The sequence below is a fragment of the Amphiura filiformis genome, chromosome 14 (assembly GCF_039555335.1).
Source record: "Amphiura filiformis chromosome 14, Afil_fr2py, whole genome shotgun sequence".
NCBI classification, from domain to species: domain Eukaryota; kingdom Metazoa; phylum Echinodermata; class Ophiuroidea; order Amphilepidida; family Amphiuridae; genus Amphiura; species Amphiura filiformis.
This window is the reverse complement of record NC_092641.1, coordinates 13,475,842-13,498,086: the sequence shown is the minus strand read 5'-3', so window position 1 is coordinate 13,498,086 and position 22,245 is coordinate 13,475,842. Positions and strand designations below refer to the sequence as shown.

The 22,245-nt window shown below is 36.7% G+C and overlaps 1 protein-coding gene and 1 long non-coding RNA gene across 3 annotated transcripts in view; both read left to right on the top strand.

Annotated features, from left to right (window-relative positions):
* The window catches only part of LOC140169743 (uncharacterized), a 92,243-nt gene extending 73,865 nt beyond the window's left edge, over nucleotides 1-18,378 (top strand). Inside the window, exons 1-5 of one of the 2 annotated variants that reach the window (XM_072193038.1) lie at nucleotides 11,123-11,256; nucleotides 11,694-11,922; nucleotides 12,603-12,785; nucleotides 15,761-15,926; nucleotides 17,530-18,378. In XM_072193038.1, the coding sequence (XP_072049139.1) occupies nucleotides 11,721-11,922; nucleotides 12,603-12,785; nucleotides 15,761-15,926; nucleotides 17,530-17,599 (621 nt within the window). In that variant the 5' untranslated portion in view covers nucleotides 11,123-11,256; nucleotides 11,694-11,720 and the 3' untranslated portion in view covers nucleotides 17,600-18,378. Of the gene's footprint in view, nucleotides 1-11,122; nucleotides 11,257-11,693; nucleotides 11,923-12,602; nucleotides 12,786-15,760; nucleotides 15,927-17,529 lie in introns of those variants that run through there. The other variant, XM_072193039.1, reaches the window with a different exon arrangement.
* On the top strand, nucleotides 5,841-8,609 carry LOC140168931 (uncharacterized). Its single transcript, XR_011861292.1, has 3 exons — nucleotides 5,841-5,933; nucleotides 6,470-6,626; nucleotides 8,426-8,609. It is a non-coding gene; the product is annotated as an uncharacterized lncRNA (long non-coding RNA).
* Nucleotides 18,379-22,245: the final 3,867 nt, after the last annotated feature.

Genomic DNA, 22,245 nt, shown 5'->3' with positions numbered 1-22,245 from the left:
TCACCAATCTGAAAGCCTGTTTTAATCACAATGGTCAGAATTAAATAGTCAAAATGATTAGACAAACTCAGTATGATCGATGCGAATTATAGAAACAATACAAACAATAAAATAACTACACCTTTATCTTGACACTTCCTCATTTACTCGCCCGTTCTTTTTCATTCATTCATATTTATTTGGCAAAAAGCGACACAAAATTGTACAATGAAACATACAAAATATTAACACACTGTAAAGCTGCACACCAAAAAGACACCAAAATGCCGAAATGCCAGGATGACCCATAAAGTCTAGCTTCTTGTATAGACTTAATTCCAATGGGGTCCCACTACAAATATGATTATGTACCAATCTGATCAAAATACAACTCAAGAAAATATTGCAAATAAATTGGATTTCTTTGCACGTAAACTGCACACTTCAGTTTACTATTTCTCATTGTAAAATTATTTTGTACACATAGGCCCATGGGTAGATTTACCATAGGGCAGAGTGGGAACAGGCCCAGGTACCACGGTCTTTGGGGGCCAAAACTGATACCTGTGTACATTTGCGTGACCAAATTAATCTCATATTTGACCATTTTAGCTTTTTGCATAAATTAGTTCCAATTTTAAGAATATTTAATCATTCAAGCTTCAATGTGGACAATTTTTTGCGCGGTTCGCGCGCATTTGTACTATCATAATAACCACGGATCCAAATTATGCTGATCTGCCTATGAACCTCCAAATAAATCCTCTATTTCATTTATCCCTGTAAAATCATAAACACCCTGATTTGGGACAAATCTAAATTAAGTATAAAATGAAAATTTCCTTGTGCTTGTATTTCATGCGCAATTGTCCCACCGAGCACGCCGGGAATGTTTCAAACATTTGCCTCCCTCAATGACATGTGACCCAGATACCACACCACTGGAAACAACACTATTAAGTATGTTTGTTATACAATAATGGGGGGGTCAAAAAGTTTTGTCTGTCAAAAGAGGGGGTCAAGAAAGTTTAGCGGTCCATCGAGGGGGGGTCAAAAAGTTTTCGAGCGAAAAATTTGAGGAAGACCAGCCCCCCTACCAAAGTATTAATGAACACTCCCTTAGGGTTAGAGGTGCCTGATCCTCGGGATAGTTATGACTCAATGATTGAACTTTGCAATCACTAATTATTAGTGATTTCATTTCGGGGTATAGGACACAGATATCCAGTGTGAAGGTGAACTCTCTATGAACTTTATAGTTGTTTGATATATTCGTATAGTTTATTACCGACGTAAGCTTTTCTTTTTTTCTAAAATTATGTAGGACTTTATAAATACTCACATTGCTACATTTTGATTTGTGCATTTACTACAATCGTATAAAAATTGAAGCGCCCAACATATCATGAATAACATTACCCATTTTAAAAGCAATTGGACACTTGCTTTGGATGCCATAATATAAATCTTTATAGGGTAAAGGTGGACAATGTGGGTATCTCTGGGTCATCCACCTTAAGTATTATGTGCACATGTATTCTTATTCATTTCGTTTCAGACAGAGCAAAGCAAACTAGACTTAACTGTGGTCTAAGACCACGAACACAGCCGTGTTGTGACCCCTTAATGACCTTTGATCCCAAAATATATGAACACCCCATAGACATTGGTTAATGCCAATGCACGTGTGCACGTGGCATCACTCTGCTATGTTATTTGTGCCAGAAGAGGCATTTAGAAGGAATTTCGTTTTAGACCGGAAGTGACCCCTTAATGACCTTTGATCCCAAATAAAAAAAATACCAGAGATACACTGGACAACCACAATTCATGAGTGAATGACCCCAAATCTGTGTACACCACATAGACACTAGGTAATAACAATTCATGTGCGTAAGTGGCGTCACTGTCCTACGTAATTTGTGGGAGAAGATGCATTTTAAAGGTATTTCGTTTTATACCGGAAGTGGCCCCTTAATGACCTTTGACCCAAATTTAAAAATACCACATATACATTGGGTAACATCAATTTATGTGTGAACATACCGTTACTGTCCTATGTTTTGTTTAGCTAATAAAAAATTTTGAAGGAATTTCGTTTTATACCGGAAGTGACCCCTTAATGACCTTTGACCAAACATCTGTGTACACCACATAGACACGGGGTAATAACAATTCATGTGTGCAAGTGGCATCGCTGTCATACGTAAGTTGTGGGAGAAGATGCATTTTTAGTTGAAATCACGTTTTTGACCCCTATGACCCCTGTGTGACCTTTGACCCCACAAGTTTCATGTGACATGTAGGGGCACGGTCAATGATCATTATGACCAAGTTAGGTCAAAATCGATGTAAGCGTGTGAGTGCTAGAGCAAATGTAATGGTTGACAGAAGAAGAAAGAAGAAGAAGAAGAAGAAAGAAAGAAGAACCTGTAAGAAAAAAGACACAGCCGTGACTAACGTCACGGCTGTGTAATTAGCTGTGGTCTAAGACCACGAACACAGCCGTGTGGTGACCCCTTAATCACCTTTGACCCCAAAATATATGAAAACCCCATAAACATTGGCTAATGTCAATGCACGTGTCCACGTGGCATCACTTTGCTATGTTTTTGTGCCAGAAGGGACATTTTGAAGGTATATCGTTTTATACCGGAAGTGACCCCATACTGACCATTGACCCCAAATGTGTGTACACCATATAGACACTGTGTTATAACAATGCATGTGTGCAAGTGGCGTCACTGTCCTACGTAATTTGTGGAAGAAGAAGCAAGAAGCTTTGACCCCAAATAAAATAATACCACATATAAACTGGGTAACCACAATTCATGTGTGAACATACCGTTACTGTCCCATGTTTTACTTAGCTAATAAATTTTTTTGAAGGTATTTCGTTTTATACCGGAAGTGACCCCTTAATGACATTTGACCCCAAATCTGTGTACACCCCATAGACACTGGGTAATAAAAATGCATGTGTGCAAGTGGCGTCTCTGTCCCACATAATTTGTGGAAGAAGATGCATTTTAAAGGTATTTCTTTTTATACCGGAAGTGACCCCTTAATGAGCTTTGACCCCAAATAAAAAAATACCACATATACATTGGGTGACTGCAGATCATATGTCAACATACCGTTACTGTGCTATGTTTTATTTAGCTAATAAAAAGTTTTGAAGGTTTTTCGTTTTATACCGGAAGTGGCCCCTTAATGACCTTTGACCCCAAATCTGTGTACATCACATAGACACTGGGTAATAGCAATACATGTGTGCAAGTGGGGTTGCTGTCCGATGTAAGTTGTGGGAGAAGATGCATTTTTAGTTGAAATCACGTTTTTGACCCCTGTGACCCCTGCGTGACCTTTGACCCCGCAAGTTTCATATGACATGTAGGGGCACGGTCAATGATTATTGTGACCAAGTTAGGTCAAAATCGATGTAAGCGTGTGAGTGCTAGAGCAAATGTAATGGTTGACAGAAAGAAAGAAAGAAAGAAGAACTAGATCTGGTTACAGATCTGGACCTAGCCAGGGCCGGAAATGCCAGTCTTAACTTAAAGTTTGACCTTTGACCGGCTATTATGGACATCTCACACCATTAATGGTGCATCACTGTAGCATGTAGGGGCTTTATCCGTCTTCCATAGGCTGAGATACAGCTACTTTTCCCTAACTTTAAACATTCAGTTGCAAATTTGACGTTTTGACCTCCTTAATGACCTTTGACCCCAATATAAAAAAAACCTCGTATACACCGAGAAAATGCATTGTTACAGTTTAAATTTAAAAATCTACTATGCTTAGTTATGGAGATAAAAATTCTTGAAGTTATTTAGCTTAAAACCGGAAATGACGTCTAAATGACCTTTGACCAAAAAATAAAAATACCGTGCATACATCGGGTATCACTAATACATATATGAAATTTATATCACTCTGGTCTGGTTACGTTTTGAGATATAAAAAATTAACATATTTGATGATTTTGGTTTTTGCCCGGTAGAGACCCCTTAATGACCTTTGACCCCAAAACTGTAGACACCCCAAAGACCCTGGTTGGTAGCAATGCATGTGTGCTTATGACAACACTCTGCTATGTAATTTGTAAAGACAGTGATTTTTTGAATATTTTTAGCTTTCAGACCGGAAATGACCCCTTAATGACCTTTGACCCAAATTCTGTGAATAATTTATAGGCACTGGATATAGCCGATGCATATGTGCAAGTGACGTCATTATATGATGTAACATGTAGGAGAAGAAGCATTTTGAAGATATTTGGTTTTATACCGGAAATGACCCCTTAATGACCTTTGACCCCAAATTTGTGAATATCGTATAGACACTGGATATAGCCGATGCATATGTGCAAGTGACGTCATTGTAGGATGTAACATGTAAGAGAAGAAGCATTTTGAAATTTGTTGCCAGAAGAAAGAAGCAGAAGAAGAAAGAAGAAAGATCCGATAGCATCACAAGACCTAGCTGGTGTCCCGGCTAGGTAAAGAACCTGTAAGAAAAAAGACACAGCCGTGACTAACGTCACGGCTGTGTAATCAGAGACTTCTTTACTGCCAATCCCGATATCGACCATACTGATGCCGCTCTCGTTGCCTGCGGCGAAGAAAATGGTGTCATCTGGGTCAACGGTTTCCATAGTAACTATGATAAGCAAAACCAGGAGGTTTCATTAGTAAGGTGAGTGGGCACATAACGGTATAAGATCATTGATGACTTACTTGTAACAAGTAATGACTTGTGACTTAAGGTAAAATATGACAAATGAGTAGTGACTAACGAATTTAACTCATTGAAATGGTACTGTGGCTTCAGAGATTTGGCTTGACTTGCGCTAAAATTTGGTCATAATTGTAACTTGACCAGAATTTCGGTAACTTGTTACAAAACGCTCATTGGTAATTGAATAGTTGTATTGTATCACTTTAGGAAAGTGAGGTTAATACACTTAAATATCGCTAATCTGGACTGAATGCTTAGAACATTATAGATACAGCCAGTCGTATTTGCATATCAATACCGAGGAAAGTAGTTCGATGAAAGAAGATAATCTTCTCTGGTTCGATGCACCCAAGGTGAATCAATGGGTGCTTTCTATTACTTTTAGATTATTTGTCTCAGCATAGCGCCATCATGATTGCAATTGCGTTTACACGTAGTCTTGGTTCAGACTCTATGCGGCTATCACGAACATACTAGGAACGACGAGCGTTAGGGCCGACACAAACTGGCTGTGTAGGAGGCTAGTTTGGATGTGAACGGGACTATGACGTTCTACCGCAAAATGCAGAAATCCGTAACCCGTACGGCGTTTGCAGTGAACGCCTCTCCGCAATCTCTCTACTTTCTGTCGCTGCACCAACGGCAATCGGGTATTACAGGGTATCCCATAATGATAAGTAACAGCCAATACCCATAATTTTCCTAATTTAAGAACAATTTACTAATTCACGCATTTGGTGCCAATGTTATACCGTATTTGATCTTATATTTTGTTACCATAAATTTGGTTAGACTGATTAAATCATCAATAGGCTGAAATGCATTGGAATATGGAAATTGATTGATTGATTGATTGATTGATTGATTGATTGATTGATTGATTGATTGATTGATTGATTGATGATTGATGATTGATGATTGATGATTGATGATTGATGATTGATGATTGATGACTGATTGATTGATTGATTGATTGATTGATTGATTGATTGATTGATTAGTTTTTTTTTTCTATCAAAGAAAGCCAATCTTTCCTTAGTGCAGTAACCAAGCCTTCTCCAAAATTGAAATCAGAGATTGAGGATCACTACGCAAAGAAAACGGAATCGTTTTAATGACTATGTACACTGACGATCTTGTGTGTATTGTTGATAAGCAGAAGCCTTACATTGGAAAAGATGGCTAGCGCACCAATCTACATATACGCTATTGTGAGGATCATTCCAAAAGTTCTGCCTCCACCCTCCTATCTCAGCTTCTGTAGTAACCATCTCATTCGTATTTTCTGTGATGCTCTTATTTAGCTGGTATTTTTCGTGCATCATTTTACCACGTTTACTGGTACTGTTTGCCAAACATTTACATGTGTTTTTTTAAAATCATTGCTGCAATAATTTGGTTGTTATGAATTATTTTTTCAAGCTGTAGTCATTGTTATGAAAACAAGTATAAAAATGTTTTACCCTTATATCTGTCATACTCTAAACAGGACTATTGCGATATAACAAAATATTTTCTCACCTTGGTCATTTTGATACAATAAACAGGTAGCTAGCATACATTGCCCGACAAAAGCATACCATTTTAAACTTTTTATTTAAATGATCGTGACACCCACCTCTTAAACACAAGCTAACACAAACACATAACCCTTCCGTATAGCAATATTATTGGGAATTCGCAGTTACTGTATTTCCTTCATCCCACGGACTTCAACCATAATTTCATTTTCCTTTTTTTCCCACAGGAATGATGAAATTCAGTACTGCCATAATCACTGCTAATCCCGATATCGTCCATGTACACTTTGATCCCGTTGCCTTCGGTGACGAATACGGTATTATCTGGATTAATGGTATCATCACGTGGTTGGATAACCAAGACCAACCTGTTTCAAAAAACAGGTAAGTATAGATTATGTGAATCAGCTGAATACAAGTAAGTGAATGCTAACATAATAGAGAGATTGCGATTTCCAAACGCAGGTATCGGACATACGTTGGTCTATTCAAAACCTACTCTCTTGTATCGAAGCGAAGTCACGTATTTAGTAATAGTAGTATTTTCCACGTGCAAAATAAACGTAGATACATCGTTGAAAATGCACACAATTTGTCCATTTCACAATATGTTAAAGACAATCAATGACAATGAACATACGAAGGAAAGTCTAATTACTATTGTGGTCCTTTTTGTTTGTAACAAATCATTATAATACAGGTACAGCGATGTGTTGAAAATCGGCTAAATTTATACGCGATGTCCATACGCAGAGATTGAAATGTATATGATACTTTGCGTACAAAAATAACATTGCGATTTCCCATTTTGGATTCCAACGTAGTATAAAACGCAGATGCTACGTTGAAATATGCTGATTTTACCTCATGTCGAAGTTCATGCAACGCGCCGAATTTTCAGGACGAAAAGGTCTCATTTTGAAAATAAAGTCATGATATATGGATGTAGTGATCTTTAATCCACCAAAATATATGTTTTTGGGCGACTATAATATTTAGGGAGCACAAAAATACAATTAAGTGTATGCAGCATGTTAAGTCAAAATGTTAGTCAAAATCAAAAGTGGGCTGTTTGAATTAGGCAGAGACTCTGTAGCCTGCGCTTACTATAAAATTTTCAATAACTATGTCCTTTATCGACCTAGATTAGATTAGATCAGATATTAGTCTTTCTTTCAGCCGACTTATTCTCCTTCGTGACGAATGAGCACAATCCAGTTTGGAACCGAGACTAGCAATATTTAACACCGTATTAACGTACGTAAAAACGTACGTGAAAACGTACGGTCCACGTGCTGCGTTTGGAACATCGCAATCGCTCTAATTATATAAAACACTTAGCCGCTTACGATCTTTCTGTATTCAATCATCGGGAGTTACTTTAGCGATATAATTGGTTTATATCAGTCTTTAATGTTTGAACAAATCAATATTGTTTCAACCAAATTTAACAAATAAGAATATTATGTAGAATAACATTTTTGTCCGTTTTCACCGTTTTGGGATTGAGATATACCAATTTTACGAAAATACCTCATTTTCAATCCTCTCCACTGATTCAAATTAGCAATGCGTATTTTGAGTACAAGCACTTATCCTTATTTCAAGCTATTTATTATTATATTAAAAATACAAATTTCATAATTTAAAGGACAATGTTGATTGGATTGCTGTATGATATTCCTCTATGTTTGAATGCCAAATTGTCAAATGTGAATGAAAAACTGCGCCACCAACGACATGTACTGGTTGCTCTTTCTATCGTTTTTCTCATTCGTTTCGAATCTCATGTGGTTTCTAATGAAATCAATTTTTGGTAATTTATAGTCATCCAGTTGGCTCAGTTGGTAACGGTACAAGTTTGAGCCTCCGTAGCATCAAATTCTGTTATTGTAAAAAACTAGCAATAGAAGAACTGCAAAGAACTGGTTATTCCATATTGATCAGCGTGTTTCTGTAAAGCGCAATGATCCTTATGTAATTGCACTTTTTGAATCGGTGGTTGGCAAGAAAATCATTAAAATATTAAATATCAGACAAATAACAAAGCGAAATTTTAATTACTTTGTTCTAACAAATCAAACCAAACAAACATTAAAATGGGCTCCTAAACGAACCTTTCCTTCTATATTTAATTGAAATACTTCATTTATTATCATTAATATTATTGTTCCATCTTACAGGCTAATGTCTCTCTTGAAGCGCGTCGAAGGGAAACTTCAAGAATACACCGTTATCCTCTTTCAATAATACCATTCACAGACTAAGCATCTCATTTTGTAAACAAAATATACAGTGTGGACGATATTTGGTAAACTAAATTATGTAAAAAGTAAAGACGAATTTCATAGTTCTAGTCCAATAAAACAGCACTTACTGTGGACGTTTCGGAATCTGTCACCCCTTACTCACATACACACAGGCCCTAACTCACCATGCATAATGCCATAACATTTCACCCACAAATCACGCATCATCCATGCATCTTCTCATAATAAAACGTTATTACACGATTTATATACAAGTTATATTTAAATTATTAAAACACAAAATTACAGACCACTATTGCACAAATACATAAATTGAACAATATATTATATGTGACTGGACACTACGAATCAGCCGTAAACTCGGCCCCCGGTCAATTTTGTTTTATTTCGTGTTTAGAAAATATATATCATAAGCTTAAAATAGTAGCCTATAACATTTGATTTCAAACGATATCCAGAAGCGGGGTTATGGTTTGTTGAACTCTGCTCCTTGAACAAAATGGTACTTTTTTCGGTTCTACGTGTGTCTCCTTTTCCACATTGCAAGTAATAAAGTCATAATTGGTGGTCATTTCAAATCATCCCCAAGTCAACGAGCTTCAGGAATGTCCTCTCATTGTTAATAGTTGGTTATACATACCCAGACAAAATACAATGCAATTGTAACCCACCACTTGAACCTCGTCATACTGATTCATATTTTGTAACAAGGACGGCGAAGGAAGGAGCTCCACTACGTTGATACCGTTGTAAATGTATCTGGTACCAACGTATAGCTATATTGATCAGTTAACATAGTAAACTAACCAGGGTTACGAAAGTCACGAAAATATACTTTAAAATGTGAGACGTGCTCTCATGATTAGAGGAACCGGGCCTGATTAGGGGAGGGGGTAAGCCATTTTTATGCAACCGAGTATCAATAAGTAACCACAATAATGTCATGTGTAAAGCGCACCATTTGGAAAAAATACCCCATTGTTATTACCAGTGTTGTAGTCGAGACCGGCCTATCCGAGACCAAGATCGAGATCGAGATCAGACAGTCCGAGACCGAGACCGAGACCAAGACCGGATGGTCCGAGACCGAGACCAAGACCGAGACCGGCAGGTCCGAGACCAAGCCGGAGACCGAGACCGGGCTTGAAAAATGAACAGAGGTGCTGGAAGTATTAAAATGTATGGGGGTCAGGGAACGCGCGTGCGCATATTTTGGGACTTATTGAGACCTTTTTTGTGCTTGTGAAACGCGCAAAAAAAATGTATGTGCCATAAAGCTAAAAAATACACTTATAGAACTTTATGATGCGCCTTTGATAATATTATTATATGATCTATGTTGCAAATTTTATTTAGCGTTATCCGCTATGAATGGAATTTGAAGAAAAAAAATAGATCCTCGGAAAACACAAAATGTTCCTTTAAAAAAGATAATAAATTCACTGTATGTAATAAATTCATTAAAAAAATTATATAATTTTGAGGCCAAACGTGTTGCAGAGCATTTTCCCAAAAAGTTGTTCAATACCTTAATAACTTAAGGTCTATAATGTGGACTTAAGGAAAGTTTTTGAAATAATTATTATCAACAATACTATCAAACTGCTGTTTGTTAAATTTTTTCTGCCAAATGTTATTAAATAAATGTTTTGCCAACATTATGTACAATAAAACCTTATTGTTAAGAAAATAAGAAAACGTTTCATAACCTATCCTAGCGTTTAGAGTAGATATTTTAACATTATTTGGTAACCTTTGAGTCCTTTGAAATATTATGAAGAAAACCAAGAAGGGTTTCTGTTTTTGCTGGGAATAACTGTAATGTTGCTACTTTTTGAATAATGTATGTATAAATGATTATTTGGGCAAATGACGTGTTTTCTTAAAATAGATTTTAACGGAGCTGTAAATATATTTTGAACAATTAATAATTGGGCGTAACTATAAATAATTGAGTAGGTATTGAGGTAAGAATGAGAATGTTAATAGGAGATTTAGTTAATCTTTAATAATTTATGAAAACTGAGCAGAATTTATATGTATTAGATCCATTTTCGATCTACTGATCAAACGGAATCATTGGCGGAGCTGTTTTCAGCATTATTATCACACTCGCGTAAAAATCCAATGGAGACTAGCAAAGCGATGTCAACGCTGGAGGTCAAAAAATGGACTAGCAAGAGCAACCGTTGGCGGCGCATTGTATTGTAAAATGCAAGAATTGCATGCCCTATTGATTTGTACATAATGTGTTCTCGAACAACAGAACTAGCACCGTGCTTTTCATTAATTGAGCATAAAAGTAAAACTGTCAGTTTCTTTGATTCTCAACCAGTTTCAAGAATTGTATGCCCTGTTGTTTCTCGAACAACAGAACTAGCGCCAATTTCAAGAACTGAGGTCTTAAATGAGAGCTAAAGAGTACAGGTACAAGTTGCTTGTTTTGATGTGGACATTTGTCTTTGTTAAGGATAAACCAGGGTGAATATACCTGGTACCTTAATTATTTTGCGGTCTGTATTTTCTGGGTCTGCATCTGCTTAAGTGTAATTCTGCACTATGTCTCTAATGTCACGTGTCACTTTGATAGAAGTCAGATTGGCTACTTAGGTTATCACAGCGACTGCACAGCTACTCTTTTATCGCGCAGCATCGGTATTACATGTAGCATAGCGCCTCGTGTGTCATATAAATGGTGATCATAATAGATCATTTCTCAATTTGGGTCCCAGCTGCAAACACTGGTAAGTTAAAAGTTGATATTATAATTGTCGTAAATTGGTCATAATAAGCGTGCTACTGCTATTCCATGCCGAGTTTTGCTTGGCTGAAGGTGTACGGGGATCCGTTTTGGGGTACTTTTTCAGCGATTTTGGTATATCGATGGATGAGTTTTTAGTGGTGACCAATGCTTCCAATTGGATTCATTTGGACAAGAGTGTCCTTAAAAACGTCCAATTTGGGTAAATGTGTGTGCGTTTTTATTGACAAATTGGTATACTGATGGGTTGCGAAAAAAAGCAAAAAGAAGGTACAGAGAAAGTCAGTATCTGACAGTATGGTTGCCACATATCCGTGCAAAATTTTCGACCCCCGTGACACTATGTACCAAAAATCGACCATTGAAAAAAATAGAATCTTTGCATTCATTAACATTCTTCTACATGTTCTTCTCAAACAGTTATCCTATTGAGGTACAAATTACAAAATGAAATTTCACCTAATCGTGTTGATCATTGCGATGGTGTGCCGAGTGCAGAGTTTATTACATCGCAACTCTGGGAGTACGACGGATAAACAGCGATGTGAGAAAACTTGCGAAAAATGCTTCGCTAATCAGGATTCATTGGAACGGATGGGATGCTTGGAGAAATGCATTAGACAAGGTGTAAATCGGTTTACTTGTCCAGGTAAATGTTAATAAAAGTATTAACGATATAACTTTAGATCTTTAAAAATAAATCGTTACTTGCATCTGGGGCTGTGCAATAATTATGAGCCCTGGGGGAGGGTAAAATTGGGGGTGGGGGCAAGAATTTTTTGGCGAGCTGAATGGGGGAAATCATTTTTTGGCAAGCCGAGAAGGGGAGGAGGCGATTTTTGGCACACATTCATGTGGCGCCTTTTTAATAAAACGCTCTAAAAAGACTTAGGAAAACAGTACGGAAACGCTTAAATATGCAAATTGTCCTGCTCGATGCGTTCGCAACATACATCTAGACCATGTTCATCTAGGCATGTTCAGTGTGTGTGTGGGGGGGGGGAGCACGCGATTTGTAGCACGCGGGGGGGGGGGGGCAAGCGATTTATGGCGAGCCGTTTGGAAATTTTACCCTCCGGGGCGAGGGGGCTCATAATTATTGCACAGCCCCGACACATACTGTAGTATATCATGAAACACAGTTTCTAAGATAATCGAGATTAACATTATTTCGGAATAAGTTTGTGTAATATTATGGTATACGTACAGTGTAGTGGTTGCACGGGGTTCACTAAAGCATATCGATACACCAGTCCCTTGCCTTTGTTGATAAACATTGAGGTCAACTCATCTACACAGTTTTGTGTTATTTATTCATTTCTATCAAAGGGAGTCAGACTTTCCTTGGTGTTGTAGATATGGTATCCCCAGGACTCAAAGAAGAGATTGAGAATTTCTTTGCCATGAGATCGGATATGTACAGGACAGGAGATATCGCAGGTGTTGTTGCTACATATACTGCAAACTCCTTTGTTATCATTGATGGTCAGAAACCTGTCGTAGGACGAGCTGGTAAATATAAGTAATGGACCAACTGCCTAACCAGATAACTAGGCAGCTAACTAATAAACACTCACTCACTCACTCACTCACTCACTCACTCACTCACTCACTCACTCACTCACTCACTCACTCACTCACTCACTCACTCACTCACTCACTCACTCACTCACTCACTCATTCACTCACTCATTCACCCACTCACTCACCCACTCGATAACACATGCCCTTCTTTTGATCGCATATTGATACATGCATGTCCCGAGTATAAATGATAATACGTTATAGGTATAATAATTAATCAGACGTTCGCGTTGATGTAAAACTGAGTAATCATTTGAAGTTGCCGTTAAAGTTGAAGTTAATTTTCAAACTTCATTTCGCAACTGTCTATGAAATTTATCGTTTCTGGACCCATACGGGTATGATAAGGATAATGAACTGAGTGCAATGCATTAGTCAATATAATCGCACGCGCCGTGGAGTTATTGCATTTAGCTCGAGAGCCGATAGGCTCAAGAGCTAAATGCAATAACTCCATGGCAAGTGCGATTATCTTGACGAATGCATTTGCACGAGTACATTATCCGTCATATACTTTGAGTGTATTAAAACAATAGGCAATATTAATTGCTGCATTCATTATATTAGTTTGAATATTAGGTAAAATATCGTAAATTTTAAAAACGCCTTCAGGTCATTGACCAGGTAGCATTTACTAGTAACTGGTCAAGAAAATCAATCACTGTATAAGTTAGCTATCAATGGTATCGATTGCGCCATACGTCATACTCTTATTCACGCATGGTTTGTAACCAATTGACTTTATGTTGTGGTCATTTAATATCGTGGTTCCGAACACAGAGAGCACTGAAGCAGCTGACCTGGAAACAATCGATTTTGACGTCCCACTACATGTATATAGTACTACGGTTAATGGAGATGAGAGAATAAATTTATATTTCAATATCAACTTGACTTCATAGTTCTACAATTTGAACTTTAAAATCTACTAATATTGTTAAAACACACGACAGTGGATTTTTTCAATTTGTTCAGTATTATAAAGCATGATCATGATGTTATACGCTAGTGTGTATTTCCCGGGCGTGTTTATGTTATCTTAGATATAGGCCTACATGTAATTCATTTGTAAAATGATGAATATTTTCTAATGGTGTCATCTTGTATAATTATGGTCTACCTGTTTTAGCCCTTTTTAATTAATAGAAGCTCGATTATTCTCATTTGATGTTTGATTTATTTGAGTTCATTAATCATAATTTATGGCAATGATAGTTGCAAAATAGAATAGTTTGTAACCTATGATTTACAAAGTGCGCATGAAAAAATACCATACCCTATAACTATTTTAACACCACAGAATGTATATTCGTACTTTTTTGGTGGTATATATATCGAACATAGTTATATAAATTATATAGTAATGTGAAAGTAGTATTTCTAGTATTTGAGCGTGCACGTATTATCTAAAATCTATTGTTTAGCGTGCGGGTTTTAGATAATGTATTGTTTAGCGTGCAGGTTTATATAGTAGTAGTTCGCGAAAATAATGCACCGGAGAAGAATACATAACGATGAATAGAAACGGGCACTAGAAGTATATTGCTGAATAAGGTGCAACTACAACCTTGCCTTGTTGTTCGACCTTTTAAGAACATGCATGCTGCAGCATAAATGTTTCCAGCACATGCTCCAAGTGGGACCACAATAAAACAGCCCCGCAGGGCAAGTAAGAAAGTGTGAACTCCTGATTCGGAGATTTCGTATGTGGTTCATAATTGTATTTGTCTTTAAGCTTTGTCCTTCTTTGTAAGAACATACATTACATGCAGCAGCCCAAAATGTCCGAGAACTTGCTGCAGCTACAATTTGGACCCCAATATAACAGCCCCGCAGGTCAAGTAAGAAAGTGTGAACGCCTGGGTCGGTGATTTCGTATTTAGTTTTATTGTTGTCGCAAACTTTCAGGGGAATAAAGCGTATCACCAACGTCAATGCGTCTGATTATCAGACTCAGGCACTCAAGGCGCTTCATCATTAAACTTTCCAGAAAATAAATAGCCTACAATGCGTCACTGTCATAAGTTTCAAAATAAATTTTAAATACCACACATCCAGATCTCACATGCATGCGTCAATCCATTACACATCTACGCAGCCTTTATAACATTTATGAGAAATAACACGTGGCAATATGTACAACCAATGCGTCACTGACAAACATTTTCCAAAACAGGTTGTAGGCCTACAAAGGCAATACGTCAGCGTCACAAACTTTCAGGGGATTTAAGCGTCAACGTCAATGCGTCTGATTATCAGACTCAGGCAAATTTTAAAATACCACACATCCAAGTCTCGCATGCATGCGTCAATTCGTCACACATCTACGCAGCCTTTATAACAACCAATGCGTCACTGACAAAATATCCCAGAACAAGACGCATTAAAACACATTTAGTTTATCTCTTATGAACTTGACCCTGACGCATAGACACAACACAGTATGATCGTGACACATTGTCACATACGCATTAAAACAATTTTAGTTTTATATATCCTATGCACTTGACGCAGACGCATCATACAAAATAACAATGTATAAGTAAGCCCAATAGGTCAGCAACAAACCTATTCCAAAAATCGCATTACATTTGCACCCTATATTCGGCAAGCACTCCCATATACGTATAGTTTATGTAATTTTATAAATACTCACATTGCTACACTTTGATTTTTGCCTTTACAGTTATCGTGTCATGAATTGAAGCGCCCAGCAAATCATGACAGACATTTGAATAACAATACGCATTTTAAGATCAATTGGACACGTGGTTTCATTAGATACCATAATCGCAATCTATATTAGGCCTATATATTAGGCTAAATAATAGAGATGTGGGTATCACTCGGGTCATCCACCTTAAGTATAATGTGTGCATGTATTCTTATTTCTTTCGTTTCAGACAGAGAAAAACAATTGAGAGACTTCTTTACTGCAAATCCCGATATCGACCATCATGATACGGCTCTCGTTGCCTACGGCGAGGAAAATGGTATCATTTGGGCCAACGGTATCTATACTAACCATGCTAACTCTGATAAGCAAAACAAGGTGGTTTCAGTAGTAAGGCGAGTAAACATAATACCGTATAAGATCATTGATGACAGTGTTGTAGCAAGTCATGACTTGTGACTTATGGGAAAATGAGACAACTGACTTAGAAGAGATGTAGACCGAGTCGTGTGACTTGGACTCGAGTCTGACTCGAGTCACTATTTTTGTGACTTGTGACTTGACTTGCAACTTTTGTAAAATGACTTGACTTACTTGTGACTTATACAAAATGACTTGGACTTGGACTTGACAAAAATGACGTGTTACCAAAGCAAGTCTCAGGTTACTTTCCTGTGAATTGAAATGTGTGGAAGTACCGTAGAATTTATGAATATTGGCAGGCCTAACCTGAACTAGAAATAAATAAATACATTAATAAATAGTGCCCTCAATCAGCGACACCGGCGCGGCTTGGGAAGTATGCTGAGTTGCAAACTCGCAGTCCTATACTGTATAAAAGCGAACTGTTACCGCTAAAACACATCGTAATGTCACGACTCAATCAATCTATGCTGTATGAATACACGGTGCTCTTTATACTAAAAGAGGACTTTTCAAAAAAGCATAATTCTGGATCCCCGCGTGTTTCTGGTGTGGAACTTACAATAATTTGAAATGGGTACATCCACGATATGGTTGAAGGCACAGTACCAATTCAATGAGTTAAAGTCGTTGAATATCACTAAGTCACAGGGATGGCTTAGATCTGGCTTGACTTGAGATAAAAAAATTGGTCATAATAATGTATCTTGACCCGAATTTCGGTGAACTGTTACTAAATGCTTATTGATATATTGAATAGTTAATTTTACATCCGGTGTAATTAAAGGCGATAATATAAAACAAGGACTATTGTATCAAAACACCATTTTTTAGCAAAGTGATGTTTAAGTTTTGTATATTTTAAAATATAATCTGTAGATCAATGCGCATGAGTAAAATTAGAAGGCCATATATTTGTACACAAATACTGCTATACCCGCGTGTATGTTTATCGGTGTACACAAACTTATAGTCCCTATTTGCTAATAAACAGTCGTCAGGCCCGGATTTACCTTTTTAGGGGCCCTGGGCCAGGCCAAATTTTGGAGGCCCCAAACGCACTGTGAAGAAGACATGTGTACTCAAGTGGCCAAGTTTTTAGATTTCACTAGGAAAAAAAATCAATTGTAGACTATTGTAGCCCAAATTGAAGCTGATTTTTCTATTATAACATGCCAATTTATCGCAAATATCAAACTAGGAACGTTCTACCTTAAGGTGGTAGACCGACTGACAACCTTACCTCAATTTTTCTTTATCACATTAGGCGTAAAAAAACTTATACGGGCCGACGGATTTGTCAAATAGGGTCGGTCGGTTTGGGAAAAATAATTCTATAGTCACTATGCCTTTCTCGAGGCAGTAATATGGATAGTATTTATTTTATTATTTCTCTACATATAATGACGATAAGTATATAAAAGTACAATCTTTTCAGAAATGAAATGACGCAAGGAATCCAGATTTCTGCAAAAGTTTTTTTTTTAAGTGTGATTCTACTTTACTGCCTCAATAAAGACATACGGACTATTGTATATTCTTTCTGATATTGTATTTTTTTATCTTATTTGACAGGTTTATGAGTCTCCTTACACGTGTCGGTGCAGAGCTTCAAGAATTCAGCGTAGTCTTCTTTAAACTTTAAACTTTAATACAAATCAGTCACGGTATTACCAAAGGGGCATGGTTGTTTGATGGGATCATTTATTAGTTTTTCAAATAAAACATCATTTACAACCAAATTTTAGGCTTAAACAGCTAAATATGATATCATGCTAATGTATACAGATGCTTTTAGCCCATTATCAACTTACATTTCCCCTCTTTTACAAAATGATTCACTTTTATAGCATTTGTATAGCTTTTTCGGATATAAAATGTATCTATAAATGACAAAATTGGTGGCGCTATTTAGTTATTGGAAATTACTCTTTCAAGCTAAATAACCCCTTTTACTGTTTGATAAAATATGTTTATAAAATTTCCTTGTTGCTTGTTTCACCTATTCCAGCCGTTTTAATGGCAGTATTTATCATCTACCAATTGCAAATAGAGAAACATGGTTTAGGATAAAATAGCGTCATCTATAGTTAATAATGAAGCCAATTCTATATACATCAAACAACCGTCGGGGCTGGTTGAAATGTGTCAAAATCGCATGTGGTGTATTTATGAAATTATTGTTCATAATATTCCTTGTCTTCTTAAAATTGTTCTTTACATTGAAATGGTTTTGTAATTAATTAATTGTTATAATATTTCGGTAGATAATGTTTTCGCTGCAATTCGTAGTAGTCACTTCAGGATATAGAAGTTGTGTTGTCATAATACATTTGATACATTACAATGAAATTCTTTGCTATCAAAACATCTGTATTGTTGCAAAACCCGTTTTGGACTTTTTGAGAAAAACAGCTTTTTTTAATTGTGACCGTACACCACGAATGAGCCGTAAATGTCCTCAATTGTATTCTGAGTTACAGTGTAAAATGGGCATGAAGGTCGTATTAATAGGTACCTCAATTTGATGCTCCGTGTACCTCATTTAATGAGATACACGTAGCACCAAATTGAAATACCTATGAATATGACCTTCATGCCCATTTTACACTGTAACTCAGAATACAATTGAGGACATTTACGGCTCATTCGTGGTGTACGGTCACAATTGTGCAAGTATTACGTGTTTGATTTGATTCAATTTGGGTTCGGATAAAGTGTTGATGAATAGAAATTAAAAAAATAGGTTTGGTACAATTTTAAAGCCGTCCTATTTATTTTATTATGTCTTTAACATCGCTCCTTTTGTAGATGTAAGGGCTTTTGCAAGAAAATAACTTTCCTCTTTTTCTAGAAACCACCTTTGCAACCAAATTTCAGCCCATGACGACGCCCGGGGTATTTAAAACATGTTATGCATAACAAATGATCAAGGTTATGAATTGTGATACTAGAGGAACAAAGGTATCCCCCGATTACAACAGGACCCAACCAATACCTCTTTAAAAAATAAAAAAGAGCAAATGCTGCACTGACACTACCATGAGTGATGAAATGAAAAGCAGAACGGTTCTCGGGCTGCGCGGTTTTCGGCATACACGGGTGGTGGGAAAGGTTGTTGGGTGATGGTATGGTAGTGGATAAAAACCTTGTGTGGTCGTGTTTATATGTGAATTTCTCCTTAAAAATCATGGACATGTAAGGAGGAAAGGAAACCCATGAATTAAAGGCTTATTTAGTGATCCTAATAAAAGTGTATAAAAGTGAACGATAAGTCATTAAATTATCTTTAGGTATTTTTGAAATGAAACATTTGGCCAAAAAAAAAAAAAAAAACCAAGGAAAGCAAGGATTGGCAAATTTGAATTTCCACTGAAATACATGTTGCTACAGATTTATGTAAAATGTCTTATTTTTGTTTTTACATAACAACAATTATAATAACTATTTGTACCATCACTTTTATATAGAGATACGGGACATATCAATGTGTAAGCGCTCTTTTAGCAAAGTCAAAGTTCAGTGAATTTACAACCGTTTTAAAGAGAATTGGCCATATAAGTGTGCTCTTTCATTTGATGACATAAAATTCGAAAAATATTGTAAAGAACATATTTTTCACATTCGCGTTGACGGAATGAACAAAAGCGTTTTTAGCGGTAAGTGTTAGCTTTCGTTTGATATAAAAACTTTTCTGATTGGAGGAAGGAAACATTCGGGTTTTGACAAAAAAACAATCCTAGATTCCGTATTTTTCACTAGTCACCAGCTAGATCTCATACACCTCTGATGATGCTATGTACTCAACCGTGTAGTATAAACACAGACTGTGTAAAGACTAGACTCGCTGTGCTTGGACAAATATGTGTACTCGGGTGTATCAAGGTGGAAACTGTGCGTAGATGCATTTATAAGATAATCGTTTTGTAGCCAACCTTTTAGTATGCAATCATGGTAGATGCATGGGGATGTATCAGCTAGAACGCTGGAAACCGATTCTTTAGAAATGCATAGTCGCGCTAAAAGTCGATCGATACATGTTAAAATCAGCACAATTCAGAGATACACCTTTTTGCTATAAAATTTATTTTCTCGGTCAAATATAAAGCAATATCCTTTTTTTCTTCAGTAATGTCAGTTAAAAACATAGTGCTTGGATATACATTTAAAAAAAAAATCCTGGTGTTAAAATTAAGCATCAAATTTTGTCTTTTAGTGTGGTATTTTTGATTTTTATAGGCCTTTAGTTCGCCGCGAGTTTTTTACAGAATTCATATTTTAGCGTCTCAAACTAATATAATTTGCTAAAGAAAGATATTTCCCACCTCTGTACGACACATCGTGTGGGTCTATATATTATAGTTTTGTCAGAATTTCCGTTTTTATTTTACCCTTTTTCCCTTCATGCTCCGAAAATGTCAAACTCAGTACTTTATCTCGAGAGCAACCAGCAGAAATAATCGATATTTCCATTCTTGTCAACCAGGTCCCTTTTCCCTTTTGCCTGACCAGCGATTTGTTAGCCCAAATCCCCAATTGGGTGTTCTGGTAAATGAGGTGAATTTTGGAAATTTGCTCCCGTGATAGCCTGCAATTTCAATTTATAGGGGCTATGGATTCCATGAATATGAAAACCATTTTGTCTGTTTGTTTGTTTATTTACCTAGGATGAGGTCCATGGGAAAAACCACTGTCCAAACCTAGAAAAATTCGCGTGTTATTATATGGGAATTTAATTTTCTGTCCCTCCTATCTCCATGTGAATTTTGAATGACCCCCCCCCATCGCGGGTTGGCTTTTTCATTACACTCTTCAGACTTGTGTTCGGGTTTTTTTTAATTTGACATGTAGGCCTATTTGTCATAATTTAGCGCTATAGGACCTACTTTCTAAATGAATAGCTATAGCCGTGCTATATAAATATCATTATGTACCGGTATGTAATATTATGTAGGCCTATGGGGGTGGTGGGGTGGGTGCAGAGGTGTGTGAGGTGGGTAGTGGGGTGTATGTAGGGATGGTAGGGGTGGTACTCAACACATTTTAACCATGACTTACAATGCAAGGCTCATTGTTGCCATAAATGTTTGTTTTTTCCTTTAGGTCATTTAATAGGTTGTTATAAACTTCCATGTTTAACCTTGTATTGTTTTGGCTGCTTCATTATGACTTTCGGTGGGTTTCCAAAAGCAATTTCAAACAAACACAAACAAACAAAAGGCACTATACCCAGTCACCTTCATGACAATTGAAACACTAGGTCAAGTATTAACATCAAAGTTATTCTGTTTTTAGGCAAGCAATTGTTAATTAATTGCTTGAACAGGTTTTTGTTTAAAAACAAAAACTTGTTTAAATTAACAATAATAATGAATGATTCTTATAAGGCACAATCTCTTCCGATGAGGAACTCAAACACGAAATTGACAAACAAACATAAAAACAATCAATTTACAAATATTGGTTTTAAGCTGGCGTTTAAATAACGAAAGTCTGGGGATGTTACGAAGGTTATTTGGAAGTGTGTTCTAAACAGTTTGCTTGATAAAACATCCGGGGGGGCACTGCCATTACAAGGTGGACACCATGCTCATGTATGGACTTTCAAAATGGACCCTAAACAAGTAATTATCCTTCGTTCTCAGAATACCCTAAACAAGTATTTTGTCATGTTTTCCACACATCAAGTCTGAAATCACACCCTTTTCAAGTAAGCCTTCATTAATGTTTTGCATAAAGCCACAAGATGTTCTTAGCAATTATATAGGCCTTACTGGCCTTTAACAACACATTTGCTCACATCTTCAAAATAATTAAGTAAATGAAACTGTGAAAAGTTGTCAACTATCACTATCATGCATTTTATTTAGTATTATGGTTAAGATATCTAACTGTAGGCCTACACGTCAATAAATGCTATATGCCTTTAACACACATCCAAGTTGTTGTAAAAGTATACCCCTTTTCCCGATTTTGGCAATTTTGACACCCTTTGCACTGTCCGCGCGTACATCGCCCGTCCGTGAAAAACTACCCTTTTTACGCGTTTATGTACACGAGCATGGTGTCCACCTTGTAATGGCAGTGGCCCCTCCGGGTAAAACATACAGCGTAATATTTATGTTTTGTAAATGAAAGTTTTGTTTAAAATATTGCCCAATGGCATGTAAGATTGTTGATTATTTTTTTACCAAATGGTGGGCAAAGTTGTTTTGAGGAGAAGCAAATTTCAACACATTGATCCGATGATCACGGTGATGATGAAATCAAATAATTAATCACTCACGTGAT